This window comes from Sitophilus oryzae, unplaced genomic scaffold (genome assembly GCF_002938485.1).
Source record: "Sitophilus oryzae breed Bouriz unplaced genomic scaffold, Soryzae_2.0 scaffold_1514_pilon_pilon, whole genome shotgun sequence".
Taxonomy (NCBI): domain Eukaryota; kingdom Metazoa; phylum Arthropoda; class Insecta; order Coleoptera; family Curculionidae; genus Sitophilus; species Sitophilus oryzae.
The window spans coordinates 741,134-759,961 of record NW_022146186.1 but is presented as its reverse complement, the minus strand read 5'-3'; the positions used below and the strand labels follow the sequence as shown (position 1 = coordinate 759,961).

The window sequence follows — 18,828 nt, the reverse complement described above, 5'->3', positions numbered from 1 at the left end:
CATAGAAAAAAACTGACTACGCCACTGGATTGTGCTTAAAAAAGTGCCTTAAGAACGTTTTTACAGAATTTTATTATTCCGCGAAATACAAAAGTTATGAGCAATTTTCCAAATGGTACAAAATTAAAAAAGACCCCGTATCTCAGTCAGCAGTGAGAATATCAACAGGCGGTTTACGCCATTAAACGTGTCTCAGAAATCAAGCCCATGACATCTATATCGGTTTTGCTCTATCTAGTCAGGAAATAGGTTTTCTCTGTTAAAACAGACCAATTTCGACCACCCTGTACATCGTAATAGACTCCTAAGTGCCGCATAAGCATATATTGACCAGCTGAATACCTGGTTAGTCCATGCTGAAGGAATATTCTATGAGTCTAAATTCTTCGATCCATTTTCTTCATCTCAAATGGTTTGTGGTTGTGATAAAGAGGAATAATTATTTGGCCCCCCCGTTAAATAGTTATTAATCTGTTGGAAATAGTGATGTGTCGGTATTTGAGTAACGCGATTTTGGAGCGGTATTTTTTTGTAACGTCGTGTCGCGCTCCACAACGAATCAGGAACCTGTTATTGAAGAACGACGATCATAATGACGACAAAATTATAAATTATTTATATAATTTGCAAATAAATTATTTATAATCGCTCTTGAAGTTAGCTCGAACCGTAGTAACCGCATAGCGACGTGTTTAGCTCCAGCCGCGATTTCGTCGGTCGCCAACAGTTGTGTCTGGAATTGATATGTCCGTAGCGCTGCGCGATCTCGATCGGGACGTGTTCCACTCGCTCCAGCCGTCGCGCTCCTAGAATTGTAGTTCCGTGTCGCGAACAGAAGTTACTGCAGTAAGTGGGCATCGACGCTCGACCTCGGAGGCGACCTACTTCGCTCCAGCCGTCGCGCTCCTAGAGTTTTAGTTCCCTGTCGCGAACAGAAGCAACTGCTGTAACTGATTATCGACGCTCGACCTCGGCGGCCGCGGCGACGTACTTCGTTCCAGCAGTCGCTGGAGCGCTCCTAGGGTTCCGGTTTTGCCTGTCGCGATTTGGTCGGTTACTATTGGCGTTGGTGCTCCCGTCGCTACGTTACTTTCGAAATAGCGATTTTTGGTATGTACTAGGCATTGTATAAAATAGCGTTGTTAGAAAGATGAAAAGTAATAGCAAATAAAATAAAAATGTTACTTGCTTTTATACATTTATGTAAGTTTTATTGTTTATATCACGGGGGTGTCACTTGTATGGGAAAACAGGCAACAGTCAAATTTAAACGTGCCAGGATAAACGACAAAGAAAGCAACATCTGCCAGGCATTGGCTTTCTTTGACACTCACATTGCTTAAATCATGATACCGCGGCCATTTTGCCAACAAAGTCGGCCGGCTGTCCTGGCAAGTGATTTAAAACAATTTTGTTTTTTTACAATATTAAGTTACCATGTATTTAATGCGATTATTCAGTTAACTGGTAAGTCATAAATTACACACAAATTCTTTATTCGTAAATACAACTAAGATGTAAACGTATTTTTGTATTTTTAGATTTCAACTTTTGCAAAGACCCGCCGATAGAACTTGCCTGGCAGCGTACCTGTTTAACTAAACGTATTATTTCCTGATAATACATAATATCAAAACACGTAAGTACCTCTATAATTTATGATGAAAAATGATTTTGATTATGTTTTATGTTATTTAAATACTTTCTAACCTCAAATAATAGTAAGATCCTTGTTTATATCGCACAGCCCGTTCAAAACTGTATTGTCTTCAAAAAATGTTTACAAAACAAACAATTATTACAAAAACAATGCCCTTTTAATCTGATTTATACCTCAGAAGGATGCCAGTAAAATTTTATTAAATCAACATTATATTATTTGGCCATTAATATGCAAAAAGGAGCATATTGCCTTAACTTAAATTTTCTTTTACTTCTCTTGACAATGTTCTCTATATTCTCTATTTTGAATTAGTAAACTTTTGAACGGGATGTGCGATATATAAAATACATAATATATCCAAGGATTTGATCTGATAAAAGTATTTTTTGATGCATTTTTTTGGTTGTTTATGCACGTTGGCTTGGTTTATGTTTTATTCAGCTTATATTTATTTGGTATAATAGTTTTTTTTACCTTTGGAATGGCATGCATTGAGGCAAGATAGTGTTTCATTAAATCATTAAAGGAATTTAAATTACCACATATTTTTTGTGATATTAGTGTGTTATTATGATACAACTATTAGGTAGTTGTATCATAGTGCCTTATGCATGTTATTTACCTATTATATACTTATGTATTATCAGTAAATAGATGATAGCATACTACTAAAATGTATTTTTAATATTATATGTTTATCTTTCCAATTCACTAGTTATTTGCAAAATGTATTTTGAACTAATTTAAGTCATTAATTGATCATCTTTCTTTTTCAGATTCCGGGATATTCTTTTTCATTGTTAAATAAATATATATATTTCAATATTATTGTAATATAAATCGCAGCTCTAAAAAATAAATGATATTGTTTACTAAATGTGTAATTTATTTACTATGAATTTTCTCTGAAAATAATAAGTCTTTAATAATATCATTGATTTGCTGTGTAAAGTTAATAGACATATTTTTTAATACTTTAAATTATATTAAAGTAATAAAAAATATGTTTATTAACTTTAAACAGTAAATCAATGATACTGATAAAAATATTTTTTTTTAAATTTCCCCTCTTTTAAGCCCCGCCCCTCCGATTCCCCTCAATTTAGCTAGTACTGCCAGGCTGCACCAGGTGGCGTCTGTTTCCATTTTTTAACATGAAGGTAGCATTTCTTTAATGTACCTATTCTCTGGTTTATATCTATTTTTAAGGTCTAATGATGGCTGGAATTGCCGAAACCGCTCACCAATAAAGAATTTTTTTGACAGTGGTTTGGACTTTGTTCTTGATTAAATATATTATGTTGCAATACACATAAATATGAGCCGTTAAAGACAATACGTCATTCCTAGATATTTCTTTAAAAATTAAAATATAATGCTACTTCCCGCAATATAATGAACAAAAGCATTATAGCGATAGGTAATCAATTTCGCAAGCAACTAACTATAGTTAAACTAACTTATTTTATTTTTGTATTTCTCAGCATCGAAAATTTTAAAAAATATAGGGCCATTTTCTTGAAAGTAAACACCGCTCTCCATAGGCGTTCTATTAAGTTCATTATCTAAGTTCATGGCACGAATGGTAATGTAACAGCTGGTACAATTGTAAGAACCTGACAACACTGGATTAGATAACTAATGCCAGAAATACTGCATAAGCGAGGACCGCGGAAGGAAGTCGGAACCTCGATTACAAAATAGCGGTATTTTGTCGCGGTATTTTTCTGGGACGGTCGTTACTGTAACGCGACTCATGTGGAACCGGTATTCCCATTACTAGTTGGAAATAGAAAAATGAGTACTGGGTGTTGATGTAAAAATTCGAATTATAAAAATAGTTATTTTTTTAATTTAATTATAGTAAATTGTCTTTTTCAGGAAAATTTGTTCTCAATATTACCGAGGATCGCAACTGCGCCATCTATCTCAACAATTCCCTGGATTTCGAAACCCAAGAACAGTACATTTTCGACGTTGAAATCATGTCACTGCAGGGTTTCATCAACAAGGACTTCGCCGTCACCCAAATCACTATCAACGTCCAGGATGTCAACGACAACAAGCCAATGTTCATCTATCCTGTAGAAGTCGAGTCGAGGATGAATGACAAAAAGGTTAACCGAAGTAGAATCGATGATGTTGGTGATAATGACATTGAAACTGAATCAAACGGGGATAGATCCAAGATAAAGTATTACGCGGCCATTCCCATAGATTCAGCTATTAACTCGGCAGTGACTCAGATTAAAGCTGAGGACATGGATAGTGGAAAGTTTGGTAGAGTTGTGTATAATCTTGCAGGTGAGTAGGTAGCTAAGAAATAAGAAGTTATAGTTTTTCTAATAATATACAGGGTGTTTTATAAAACATGTGCCATCTCTCGTGGGGAGATTCCTCGCATAAAAATAAGATTTATTTTTTATATCAACATAGGTCCGATTCCGCTTTGTTTCGTAGTATTGTTTCGAGTACATTTAATAGATCTTTATTATTTGAAAAAATCTAGGTGGCTGTGATATACCTTTTGTTAATTTAACACAAATTAAAGGATGTAGAGTAAAATACACAAAGGTAATAAAAAGATACACGTTTAAAACATATTTTAATTATTACCGAATTAAAACTAGATATAAACCCATCATTATGTGACAAAAATTAGCTAGATGAAATCAAATGCGCAAAATGCTTCCTTGTCTGTTAACTGCATAAAATGATTGTCTTTTCAAAAGGATCTTTTCATTTTAAAAGGCATATGTGGAGTTCTACTTCGAAAAGCAGCTATATACAATCATTTCTCTCATGTTGTCAACAATAGTTGGTCGAGTTTTGTAAACACTGTCTTTAACATATCCCCGTAAAAAAGTCCGGACTAGATCAAATCAGGAGCATTTAAGTACGTTTAAGTATTCTAATAATTGGTGAATGTACACTGCAATCACTACTGCAATCACTTTTTGTTTGCATTTTCGGCAAATTTCTGAGATTTTTTTTAACTGACACAAAATGCTAGCTAGTTTTTAAAGTTGGACTGATTAGACAGATTTTACAGACAAGATTTTATCAAATAATAAAGATCCACTGAGACTAAATCATAAAAATGAAAATATCTAGGAAAATCTTTGTTTGAGGGATAGGCAACCTTAATAGTATTTTGAAGAGACATGAATTCCCCATTAAATATTGGAATAATATACTGGGTGTTCCATTTAAAATAAAACAGTAACTTGCTTTTAAAAGTGAGCAATGTTCAATATTAATTTTGTCTCACCCTGTATAACTTTTTGGATGAAGTTTTAATTTGATTTAATGTGCAAAATAGTTAATTTACCTATATAACCGGGTAAATTCCAATTTAGGTAGCTTTTATTGTAATTTACAAATTGTTCTTTATTCTTAGAAAATGTTAAATATGTCAAAAAGCTTACATTTTAGTCATAAAAACTCACTTTTATTTTTCTCCCAGAATCCGAAAATCATTTAATATATAGGGTGTTCCATTACAAGAAAACACAACTTTGATATGTAACTTTTTGGTGGGACACCCTGTAGAACTCTCTATATTTTTAAAAACTGCTCTAAATTAACCTACATATGCTCACAAAATTTCATTTCAATACAAACTGTCGTTCTCCTTAGAGCCTCCGCGTCGTATGAGAGGCGCCAACCTGTATATTTTTTAATAATATCTTACTTTTATTGTTGCATTCCATCCCTCACATTTTATTACAGGAAATTTCAGTGAAGATTTCTTCGCTATCGACCCATCCTCGGGAATAATCAGAACGAAGAAAACGTTCGACTACATCAACGAAGAGCAACTTCCATTTAAACTGACAGCTCTAGCTAGAGACAATCCTAATGCGACAAGTAACTATTTTCAAATCAGTACACCACTGATCGTCAACTTGATTACGCCACTGAACCGACTGATACTAGTGGTGGGGGATGCGACGCCCAGTGCCGTGCAGAAGAAACTTGACGATATTTTAAGGATCGTGCAGGACCAATCAGGATTAATTGCAGGTGAGACATTCAATCTATGTATTATACAGGGTCGCTTTTATGTATGGAAACGGTCGATTATTAGGTAAAATATAGGAGGTACCGCAAAAAGTTAAATACACAAGTTATAGGATTCTTAAATATCTATTAGCGAGTAATAAATTTAAGTATACAGGGTCGTTCATAAAGTCGTGCACATCAAATTTTCATTTTTTTTAATAGAACCCCCTGTATATTATTACAGGGGGTTCAAACCAACCGTTTCCGAGTTATTGACTTTTGAACATATCACTAAACCATTCGATTTAATTAATTTCGATGTGTTTGATTTGATTTAATGACGCCATTCTGCCGAAACTGTGATACTGTTGTAAAGGATTTTTAAATTCCTAGTAGCTACTAGTAAATTTAAGTATACAGGGTCGGGTCATAAAGTTGTGTCACATCAACCTTTATTTTTTTTTAATGAAACCCCCTGTATATTTTTGCATATTTCAATTTTTCCTCCAATTTTAAGCAATAATCGTAATACACAATAATGTACATAAATTGAAGAATTGAAATCTTAAACGAAAATTTTGTAATTTCCAGACTTGATATACTCTCATTATATACATCTATCCATGCTAACTTGAGAATTAGTATCAAATATTATTAAGTATCACAGTTTCGGCAGAATGGAATCGTTAAATGAAACTGAACATATCGAACTTCATTAAACCAAATTTTTAAGTGATATTTTCAAAAGTCAATAACTCGGAAACGGTTGGTTTGAGGTATATTGTGTGTATTTCGATTTTTGCTTAGAATTGAAGGAAGAACCGAAATATACAATAATATACAGAGGGTTCTATTTAAAAAAATGAAACTTTGATGTGCCACGACTTTATGAACGACCCTGTATACTTAAATGTATTACTCTCTAATAGATATTTAAAATCCCTATTACTTTTAGATTTAACTTTTTGCGGTACCTTTTATATTTTACCTAATAATCGACTGTTCCTATACATTTTAACGACCCTGTGTTCACATTAATGACTTTTTAAAATTAAGAAACTCTTTTTTAAAAAATTTCTTCACATTTTATTAAAATAATTTTGTTTCTACTTTATCGTCTACACTCACCGGCAAAAAAACCGGCCACTAAAAACTAGTCCCAAATTCAAAGTTGGTTTTCTCGCGAACCACTCATTAGATTTTGATGATTTTTTTTTTTAAATTGTAAATTAATTCCTTCTTAACGGATGCTTCGTCAGAAATTTTTATTCTCAATTTATTTTGAGCATATATATACAGGGCACAACAATAAGACGAAGTTTTATGCCCGAACTTTGTAACACCCTGTAGAGTGCAGCAGCTGTAGTAGCTATTGCTAAATCAAATCAAATTGCAGCCTCATCTTTTGTGAGCATTTTGTTTTTTTAATCACGACATTATCTCTAATAAATAAATAAATGCCTTTATTGTCAAAAAATTTTTCAATTTGTAGACAAAGGTAAACTAACAAACAAAGTAAAAAAAAACAAGGTACACAAACAAACAAACAAAAGATAATACAAAACATTATACAAATAATATTGTCAGTCTTATTGTTAAAATAAACATTTATAAATGTTTACAATGTCAAAGAACAAAAAAAATAAAAATAATATTCAAAAATATTTATCCAGTTTATAGCAAAATATCAATGACCTCTAAATAAATTAATTTCGATGTCATTAGTAAATATAGCAATAGCAAACATTGGACCAGTGTTTTCAAGATCAAATTCGATTTTCAATTCAAATATAATTCATTTACGGCGTAGAAAGCCTTGTCTAGTAAATAAGAGTTCAATGCTTTGCGAAATGAAAAAAATGATCTTATGGATTTGATTTCAAATGGCAGGTGATTGTGCATTTTTTTCGAGTTGTATAATATTGAACTTTTAACTAACTCTGAGCGTGGGGTAGGTAGATAAAGATCTTGCTCCGCGTTCCTGAGTGGATAAGTGTGAGATGGCCTTTCTTGAAAAGCTGATACATGTTTACGTATTAGGCAAACGGATTCAAATATAAATAAGGAAGGAAGAGTCAATATTCTTAATTCCTTAAAAAAGTCCCGGCAATGAGTTCTTGAAAATGCGGTCAAATTGAGTCGCACAACACATACCCCAGAAGGGCATACCTGAGGTGCGACTCGAAAAGTGCATAATAAACAGTTCTAGCCACTGACAAGTTAAACTCCTTAGAAACAGACCTTAATGCAAAACAAGCAGAGCTCAATTTTTTCGACAAAGCTTCGATATGTATGTCCCATTTCAAAGAATTGTCCACAACAAGCTCTAAGAATTTTACAGATTTTACGACGTCAATGGTGTTGTTGTTAAGTACAAAAGGCTGCAACGAGTTTTTATACGACAAAGCTTTAGTTTTAGAAATGTTGAGACTCAGGAGGTTCGAATCGCACCAAGATTTAATGGTGATTAAGTCATTTGATATAATCCTATGAAGTGCCGCGATGTCCTTGTTGCTCCAAGTGAAGCTAGTGTCGTCCGCAAAAAGACATATTTTGCCACTGATGTTTATGTTAGCAATGTCGTTAATAAAAAGGAGAAACAAAATAGGGCCTAGTACTGAGCCTTGTGGTACTCCACATTCTATTGGCTTGCTAGAAGACAACGTGGTATCCACCCTCACAAGTTGACTTCTGTTGCTCAGATACGACTTAAACCATTCGAGAGATGATCCCCTGAACCCATAGTGCTGCAGTTTATTAATTACTTATGATTTACACAATCGAACGCCTTAGAAAAATCACAGAAAATTGTTGCTGTAGAATGATGGTTGTTTAGGCTGGAGTAAACTTTATTAAGGAGGGAAAACATAGCGTCATTTGTGGACTTGTTGCTTAGAAATCCAAATTGGTATTCAGTAAGTATTTTGTACTTAAACAGAAAAGATACCAGCCTTCTTTTAACCAACCTTTCTATGATCTTAGATAGCGTTGGAAGGAGTGCAATTAGGCGATAGTTAGAAGCTTCATCTTTGTCTCCTCCTTTATGCAGAGGAATGATTATTGCCGTCTTAAGACATTTTGGAAAAATACCATTTTGGAACGACATGTTTATTAAAGTTGTTGGGTGATTCAGAGTGCTTTCTGGCAGATTCGAAAACATTTTTAAATTAGCCCGTCGGTCCCAGAAGAGGATTTATTTTTGATGGTATTAATTGTACTGCGAAGCTCTTCAAGAACTACGGGCGAAAAAAAGAAACTGTGTAAGTTTACATTATTATTAGAGAGATAAGAAAGTGGATCATTGTTGAAAGTGGATCTGTTTGTATTGGAACTACGCTGCTTTAAAACAAACGCCTCGAAAAAAGATTTAGTCCATTACTCAATATCCCAATTCACATGTAAACGCGCAAACTGAAGACGTGCTCGACGATGTCTTGGAAGTAGTTGAGGTGGCAGACAAGCTATTTTCTTTGAGTCTTCGTCGGATTGTTCTCTCACTGACTTGAGTTCTACGCACGGCTTGTAGCAGATGTTGATTCTGTAACGCTGTAATTCTACGATTTCATAAAGTGTTCAGAATAATAAAGCGGTCGTCAATTGCATTTGTCTTCCGTTTTCTTCCAAGAACCCACTTGCCTGGTAAAATTTCCCGTTTCCATATACCGATTCCAGGCATCCTGGACTGTTGTTCGAGGTATACCCAGGGTATCGGACACAACGTTTGACTTCGGCCATCCTCAATTAAAGCCACAATAGTAGCAACATCCGTCACAGATAATGGCATTTTTGAATTTGACAACCGTCGTTGTCATATTGCAAATATTCATAAATCCCTTTTCGTCTATATCGCCTTGATTATTTATAGATAAAACTTTCTGCCTGTGAAGCATTTTTCCGAGACGTTCGTTTTAAAGCAGCGTATCTCCAATAAAAACAGAGATAATGTAGTGATTAAAAAAACTAACTGCTCACAAAAGATGAGGCTACAATGTGGTTTGATTTAGCAATAGCTGCTACACCCAACAGCTGCTACACCCTACAGAGTGTTACAAAGTTCGGGCAAAAAACTTCGTCTTATTGTTGTGCCCTGTATGTGCTCAAAATAAATTCGGAATAGAAATTTCTGACGTAGCATCCGTTAAGAAGGAATTAATTTACAATTTAAAAAAAAATCATCAAAATCTAATGAGCGGTTCGCGAGTAATCCAACTTTGAAATTGGGACTAATTTTTAGCGGCCGAGTTTTTTTTTGCCGGTGAGTTTATTTTGTGAAATGTTTTCTTTCAAAAAATTTACAATGTAAATAATTCATGATTTTTATTTATTTTTTTCAATACAGGTGTTGAAAAATTAGGCTTCAGGGAGTTCATAGGAGCTAACGGAACCTTAGAGATAGACCAAGAAGGAACTGATATTTGGTTCTACGTCATTGATCCAGAAACTGACAAAATCCTACCCCGAAACCATTCATTGGTTAAAAGGTAAGATACCTGAGATATAGAACAAAATAGAATACTAATTAACCACAGTACACCAGAACACTTTACTGTAGCACTGAACTTATTATTTCGCTAACCATATTAGCATCATTATTAACAGATGATTAAAACTGGTATATTTCTAGTTTCATAAAAGACAAATTATTTGTTTAAAAATTGATATACTTTCTTTTTCAGGATGATACTGGATAAATCATCAATGGACAATATCACCTTCGACATAACAGCTCAAGTAAAGAACACGGCTTTCAACATTCACGAACCTCTTGTACTGTCCAAAATAAAATCGGCCTCAATAGCTTCCTTTAACGGGGAAGTTTTCCCATATGCTTTGATCATTATTGCCTGTATTATTTTTGTGTTGGGCAGTGTAGGAATTATTTACATATGCGTTTCCTGGTCCAGGTAAGACATTTGCTGTAATAGATGCTTTATTTTTAGTGCTTAATTTGTACACTCAGTTGCAAAAAAAACGCAATGAAAAAAATTTTGGTCAAATTTATAGTGTTATATTTTTGTTATTTTTAGCCCTGTTTTCATGATTTTTTTTAGCAAGCTGTATATAATTAGATCATCTTTAATTCGTAAACTCAGTTCTTCTATAAACTTTAGTATTAACACGTATTAAGCATATTATACAGGGTTAATCGAGGGGTTATTTTTTACCCTAACTTTAAAACACCCTGTGCAATAATTTTGTGTGTAAATTTTCCTAAAATTCAATTTTACGGTCTGAGCCTTACGGTCTGTCTCCTGGGCATTTTGTTTTTTGGATCATGTCAATACATGCCTTGGTTAATTTTTATGAGCAAAATGAACTAGCCACCAACAATTTGCAATTTTTTCAATTATTATTTCTTTTTTGAAGTTATTTTTCAATGTGACAAGGCGGCTTTGATGATTATTGTGAACTATATATTACTATAAACTGCACGTCATGTTCGATGTTTAGGAAATGCATGGCAGAAGAGTTAGAGGTCGCGAAGCAGTAGCAGCTTCATTAAATTAACTTCGCTTGGTCCTTAAAGAAGAACGGGAAAACATAACGCAATATGGTATATGCAGCCTCAATGACAGTGTGAAGTGAACGTATACAGGCAGTTATATGTTATGTTTCAGAATGCTCAGGAGTCATGGTTCTGACCGTAAAATTATATTTTAGGGAAATTTTTTAAAGTTAAGATAAAAAATAACTCCTCGGTTAACCCTGTATAATATGCCGAATACTAAAAGTTTATAAAAGACTTAGTTTAACGAATTAAAATTGATTTAATTATATTTAAAATTCATAAAAATAACAAAAACATAACACTTTAAATTTTTGACTAAAATTTTCTTCATTGCGTTTTTTGTGTCGGAATGTATCTCTCAATTTTTTTTAATGAACCACACTAATCATAATAAATTTTCACCGAAAGTTTTTTTTAACTTACCTAGAGCAACCTTTCAAATTTCATACCTGGTATATTATTTTAGATACAAGTCATTCAAGGACAATTACTCGAACGGACGACAGTATGTCATACCGGCCAGTCCGGCCAGGTACGACACCGTATATGTCGAACCAAACTTGAAAGAATATGAGACGCAAGTACTCCAAATGGTGGTACCTGTGGACGACCAAGAGGACTACAACGACCTGCAGATCGATTTCAGCAACAAGAACCACGCTTTCAGCTTGGAAAATGTCAGCTATATTGGGAAGGATACGAACTTGAAGAATTACGGTAAGCAAGATCTTAATTTCTGTTTAAAAAATGATAGGAGTATTTAGTTATGTTAATGTTTGGGGTGTTTCTAACTTTATTTTTGCTATACTGAGTGTTTTTCAAATGTAGTGGCAAACCCCTATAAAACTGTTTTATTTTTTCAGATAAAAAAATGGTAATTTGAGATTGTATATGACATAAATCAAGATTGATTGACGTATTTAGTTAGTTTTGATCAATTTCTGTTTCACGGGAAATGACTGCAATTTTTGTTTTTTAAATGACACCCTCTGTATTTTTTTACTTTTTTCCATAGCAAGATTGCCTTATATCTATCAAAAATAGTAGATAAAATAATACTTTAACCGCAAGGGTAGATTAAATGATACTTTAACAGCGAGGATAGGTTAAAAACTTTTTAAACAGTTATTTCTTCTCGCACGTTTCTTAATTAATCTTTTCGGTCGGCTATAAAATACCATTTTATCGTCTTGTATAAAAAATAACTATTATTTGATAGAAAATGACATTCTGACTAGAATTGCATATCAATGTCAACTTTTGATATTTTCGCTTAAAAACTGTATTTTAAATTTCAATTTAGAGTACCAAGATAATAAATACACGACAATCGAAATACCCAGTATGTGGTACCAAATTATTCGTAAAAAAAGCTTTTTCGAAATATGCTAATGAGCTACTCTTGTTCAATTTGAAAAATTCAGTTATGGTTAAAAATATGACTTGGACAACTTTTAACCGGCCAGAATAAGACACGAAAAAGATTAGAGATTCAAATATATTTTTCCAAGGCTCCTTGATTAAAAATTAGTAGTTATAACACAGCAATGGAACTCTAGATTGAAATTTAAAATAGTATATTTTTATAATTGAAAATGTTAAAAGTTGATATATGATACAGCATTTCTATTCCTATTCAGACTGTTATTTTTTATCGAATAAAGTAAAAGAACGCCGAGGGTACCAAGCTGACCTGCGCAAGTCCATTTGCTCAAATTAACTGAGAAAACATTAAAACATTTAGTGTTTTAACCAAACCAAACAACTTTTTAATATTTTGCTTTATTTTATAAGAAAAATCTAACGTAATAACAATGTCACAAATAGATACTATAACCTTCATAAGCTTTCATCTGTACGTGGACCTATGTTATATTTCAGATAAGGCGAGCCCAGTAAGTAGCGAGTCAGCCACGACAGCTAGAGCATCTAGCGTGGGCGATAACCATCTAATTAAAAATACTAACAATACTTTAAGGAGGGATAACATATACAGGTAACATTCATTCTAATTCAGCTTTCTTACTAATTACCATTTATAAATAACATCGATACTCTACCTCGAAACCATTCATTGGTTAAAAGGTAAGATAATACCAAAGGTATAGAATAAAATAAAACACTAATAATTCACAACAATACACCAAAACACTTTTACTATTACACTGGACGCGCGTTTCGCTAACCATGTTAGTATCATCGTAACAACAGATATTTCAGAAACGTCTAGGTTTACTTATTTTTAAATTACACTGAAATTTATGAAAAAAAGTCCTTTGTCTCGGGTATAGTAACCGACACGTCGCAGTGATGCAGAAGTTCCCAATAGTGGCAAAAAATCAAAATATCAGAAGTATTTTTTTTTAATTATAATTTCACTCATATACTTTCTAATAGTCCATATTTTCAGAATCGTGAAGATTTTTGAATAAAAACGGGCCCATTGTTAATCCCTGGTAAGAAATGTTCGAGCTTATAAGATTATTAGCTGAAGCTAAAATATTTTGATTAATTAAAATTAGTGCGTTCAACATTGATGATAAATTAGCTAAAAACTGATGGTACTCTGAGAAAGTACAATGTTTTCAACTGTTTTACCTCTTGGTAATTCTAGTTTTGACTTCCCTGGTACCATAAAAAAAATCAATAAAGACCTTGATATAATAATTATTAAGAACTGTTTAATTTAAAATCACATTTTAGGTAAGCTAATACAAAATGCTCCAAATTTTTAAAAAAAAATATGATGTAGATTACAATTATTAGCCTTTTTTCTTCATAACTACGAAGTTTCATGACCAGCATTAACCCACAAATACTCTTTAGGTTGCCTAACTCTCCCGAAAACCATGATTTAGTTTCCCAAAATAAATTACATATGACAGTATATTACTGGGTGTTTCTTAGGTGCTGTAAAATATTGTTGTTGGTTATTTTTAATTAGTTTTAGAAAGGAAACTGTAATATATTTTCTCTTATTCAATTTAATTTTCGATATACAAGGTATTCATATTTAAAAATAATTTTTAATGTAAATTTTACTAGCTTTTCCCAGTTAAGCCTAAGTTTTTATTCGTTTTGTGCTTATATGACATTAAATTTAATATTATTAGAAATAATATCATTAATTTTGCATAATTATTGTTAATATAAACTACAAAGATGTATCAATGTGTCTATGATGCATCAACATTCAGTCAACAACTTTTATCAACAATCTCATGCACCTTCTACTAATTTTCTCGGATATAGTAAGAGATCACCACGACTTCTTCTGTCAAGTAAAATAAAACAGCATCCTGAGGCTCTAAAACTTATTATAGATTAAATTATTCTATTTTTTTAGCCATTTGCTAAATCCAATTTAAAATATATTATCCATCTTATCTAGAAGCTTTAGGATAATTTTTAGTTTGTTTTTCTTGCGTATTAAGTTCTTGTAACTAAGTTCTAATTATAATCTAAGTATAATATTTATACCACAGGTAATTACAGATATTTATAAATTATAGAATATTTAAAAATATAACTAAAATTAAATGGTTGTAAATGAACAACTGTGTTTAGATCTAATGCGAAAAGAGCGCTCAATCTTTTAGATGTCTTGGTGTTATTTTCATTAATAGGTAACTACATAAAATATACAGATGTATTTAGTTTCTTTTTTCGCATGGATATGAATATAAATATATTTTTTAAGTTGAATTTATGTAATACTTTATTGGTAACTAGTTCTGAAAAAAGGATTAATTATATTAAAAACAAAATGCTGATTCTATTGTAAGGGGCTGAAAATAAAACGTTGTATATTTATTTGTGTTTACACAATCTAAGGTTTACACAGACTTTTTTTTGATTTTTTAAACTTTACAATGAATAGAGTATTAAATTAATATGCTATTAAAGACAAAATAATATGATTAACAAAAACATTTAACAAAAATAATTTAAAAAATGTAGTAGTAAGTTGAGAAATTATTTTTGCCACTTTTCGCGTTTTCGGCATCACTGTGGCGTCGTGGAAGTGGTTCGAGACAAAACTAAATTAATCGAGACAACAGAAGACATCCGAAAGTCGCTAAAAAAATCCCCCACGCCCTTCGCCACAATTTCGCGAGTTGTTTCGAGGCGCTTTTAAGAAATAAAAGTATTATCTGGCTTCTATTAAAAATCTATATTGTAATACATGCTTATGGTTTTTGTTCTATAATTTTGATTGCTATTATGGCTTTGATGATGGAAAATATAGTGCAAATCGGCTCTAATAATTTCTCTTGACGTTTGTTTCAGATCGTCAGACGAGGATGACATGAACACCAGTCCTACCAACGACAACGTCATGTTCAAAGAAAAGAAAGACTACAACAACATACATTTAGGGTTTCCGTACGGTGACCGATCTCCTATAGAAACCACAACGGAATTGTAAATAAATATTAACTAATCTAATTTTAATTAGAACCACGATTCACATACAGCCGGTACATATAGTCTAAGCATAGTATAAGGAACTATTACGGTTACCGAGATACCAATGCTCGTACCTCGAATTTGTAGCACCCTCTATATCGATATTCATCAATATAATATGACACATGTCATGACATACTTTAGACCGTAGGTACCGGCTATATGTGTATCGTTATTAGAACAAATTTTATGATATGTGTAAAAATGATTAGCTCAAAATTGTTACTCAACTAGCATAATCATTACCTACTCCAATCTCAACTTGATAATATCAGATTCCTAAAAAAACAGCGTCATATAGCTTTCAAAATATAATAGACCTATCAGCAACTAACATTAAAATGAGTCAAAAGTTTTTGCTTGGAATGATTGACGTAGCTGAAAAATTTTAACTTTTTTTCAAGTAAGTAATAATTTTTTACAAGCCCAAGAGGTCGTCCCAACGGAAATTATCATTAAATGTTACTGCAGAGGCTACCGTGACGCTGTTTTTTTTTTACCGTATGGTATACTAAAATCATATTTCATATTTGTTACACCTCATGTAATTAGCAAATAAAGAGATAACTAACAGATAAAATTATAACAGAGTGATGATAATACTGTATGATCCAAAAAAAACAGCGTCAAAGACGGCTGGGGAATGATAATCGATGGTAATTTTGGCCAGATCATTCTCTAGACATCGCTTACTAAAAATTGGGATAAAGCTTGTCAAAATTAACACTAGTTATAGAACTATAAACTACACCATTTAAAAAGAATTTTACTCAATATAAAAATAAATTAGTCTTCCTAAAGCCAACTGGCAGTAGGCGCCATTCAGAAATAAAGAAGAGCACGGGCCAAGTAAATGACGTCTAGGGCCTGACCTCCTCAACATTATCATCGATTGTCATTCCCCAGCCGTCTCTGACGCCGTTTTTTTTTCTAATTTTCAATAAGTTATCCTCGTATTCGTCTCTATAAATTTAAACTAACAATGTACCAATGTCCAAAATATAGAATATTTAATATGTAACAATATTATTAAAATAAAATAATGTGGAGGTAAAATAATGATCTTAAGGCAAGCTAAAATTTTTCAAGTAACTAATAAAAGTGTAGTATATAATATACCATGTCAATTTTAAGATAAAAATAAAATATAATAAATATGCACATAATATTCTCTTTAGTTATTAAGTAATTAAAACAACCTTAAGATCATTTATCTACCTATATCTGACTTTTTTTTGATTTTACTAATATTTTTGTGATTGTAACGATCAATACTCTGTATAATAAGCCATACATAAAAATTAGACCCAATATAGCGGGTGTGAATGAATAAGTGCCAAAAATACAAAAATTTCTTTTAGGAAATTAGTTTTACTGTGAGGCTCCCCCGTTTTTGAGAGAGGAGTCACGGACGCCGAGTTGCCTTGTTTCGGTTCCTCGGGCGCCACCCCCAAGTTTAAAGTGTTTGAGAGACCACTAGTGCCAATACGGGTAGCTTTTATACAGTGGTGATACCAGGGAGTGATGAGATGAAAAGAAAATAAAACACACAATTAACTATAACGTAACACTAGGTTTTTATTTAACTAATTAATTATGTACCAAAATAATCCAGGAAAGTTCGCGTTCTTTAATTGTAACAATAATAAAAATAAAATAAATATTTAGTACCTCGCAGAACAAAATTTACACTAACAACCGTGTACCTCTAGAGTTTTGATCGATTATTCCCGATATGTAACTCTCTGACTGATTCTATCCCGTGAATTCAAAACGCGTTCCCGCAATGACGTTCTGTTAAATAAAACGACGCGAGTTCCTAATCGACGTCAAATCTAGCGGCGTCCTAATGAACACAGACACGTAAGTACCGGAGTAACACACTCTACTATGACGCGACTCTCTAAACGGCGGCGACGTCGTTACAGGCGTCCTGATGGTCACAGCTAAATATTTCTCGGAACGGCGTCCGTTTTGACAACGAAACACGGACCTCGGATAGGCGTCGAAGTTAAAAGCGCCCCGGAATACACAAACGCGAGTCCTGGATCGATCGCGAAATTAACAGCGTCCTGTGGGACACAAACGCGAGCCCTGTATCGATCGCGAAGTTAACAGCGTCCCGTGGGATACACAAACGCGAGCCCTGGATCGATCGCGAAATTAACAGCGTCCTGTGGGATACGCAAACGCGACTCCTGGATCGATCGCGAAGTTAATAGCGTCCTGTGGGATACGCAAACGCGAGTCCTGGATCGATCGCAAAGTTAACAGCGTCCTGTGGGATACGCAAACGCGAGTCCTGGATCGATCGCGAAGTTAACAGGGTCCCGAGGGATACACAAACGCGAGCCCTGGATCGACGCAGACGTTAGCGACGTCTCGGCGAGTTGTACGTCGTTTGGCTAAGCGCAGCCCGCACACACACCGCCCGGTCAGGACAATCTCGGGATTTCGTCGAAATCCCGTCCAGCGTCACTGATGCAGGGTGCCGTCCGGACGACACACCTAGAAAAATACGGGAGCTACAAAACCAGCCTCGGGATTTGGGCGAAGTCTTGTTTTAGCTCCGTGAACATTCGCGATCCGTGCGTTTACTGAACTACCCTGACTGTCCCTTAAGAAGATGAATTAATTATTAGCCCGTAATTAGCTTTCCCCGAGAGGTACACTGAGCCGGAGAAGATGTCAGACAACCTTTAAAAGAAAAGGACATCATTCCTGGCGACCTGCCCGTAGCACAGCGTAGTCCCTTTTTGCCTGCTCGGCAATCCTGACAATTTTAATATTAATGAAGAAAACTACGAACTCCCGTCTCATCAACCGAAGGACACGTCAGACCGGAGCAGATGTCAGACAACCTTTAAAAGAAAAGAACATCATTCCTGGCGACCTGCCCGTAGCACAACGTTGTCCCTCCTTGCCTGGTCGGCAACCGTTGTTCTCCGGCGCTTTTAATATCCTAACAATTCCGTCAACTAACTCCCTTATCCCTATAACGCGTCCAGGTAGTCGAGTAAATGCTTAATAACAATAAAAATAATACGACCTACCATCGATCACTTTGGCGGTGGGTGCTTACCTTATACAGTGCGGCGACAGGCGGCTGGCAGCAGGACACTTGGCAGGGCACTCCGGACTCGAACCTCGCTGTTTCGCGTGCGACCACAAACCGTCTCTC

The 18,828-nt window shown here is 33.9% G+C and overlaps 1 protein-coding gene across 1 annotated transcript in view; it reads left to right on the top strand.

The window, feature by feature from the left end:
• LOC115878479 (cadherin-99C-like) overlaps nt 1-17,135 on the top strand; it is a 33,678-nt gene extending 16,543 nt beyond the window's left edge. Inside the window, exons 13-19 of the mRNA XM_030894996.1 lie at nt 3,545-3,967; nt 5,396-5,689; nt 10,008-10,149; nt 10,345-10,572; nt 11,644-11,894; nt 13,059-13,173; nt 15,468-17,135. Of these exons, the coding sequence (XP_030750856.1) occupies nt 3,545-3,967; nt 5,396-5,689; nt 10,008-10,149; nt 10,345-10,572; nt 11,644-11,894; nt 13,059-13,173; nt 15,468-15,606 (1,592 nt within the window). The 3' untranslated portion in view covers nt 15,607-17,135. The remainder of the gene's footprint in view (nt 1-3,544; nt 3,968-5,395; nt 5,690-10,007; nt 10,150-10,344; nt 10,573-11,643; nt 11,895-13,058; nt 13,174-15,467) is intronic.
• Nucleotides 17,136-18,828: the final 1,693 nt, after the last annotated feature.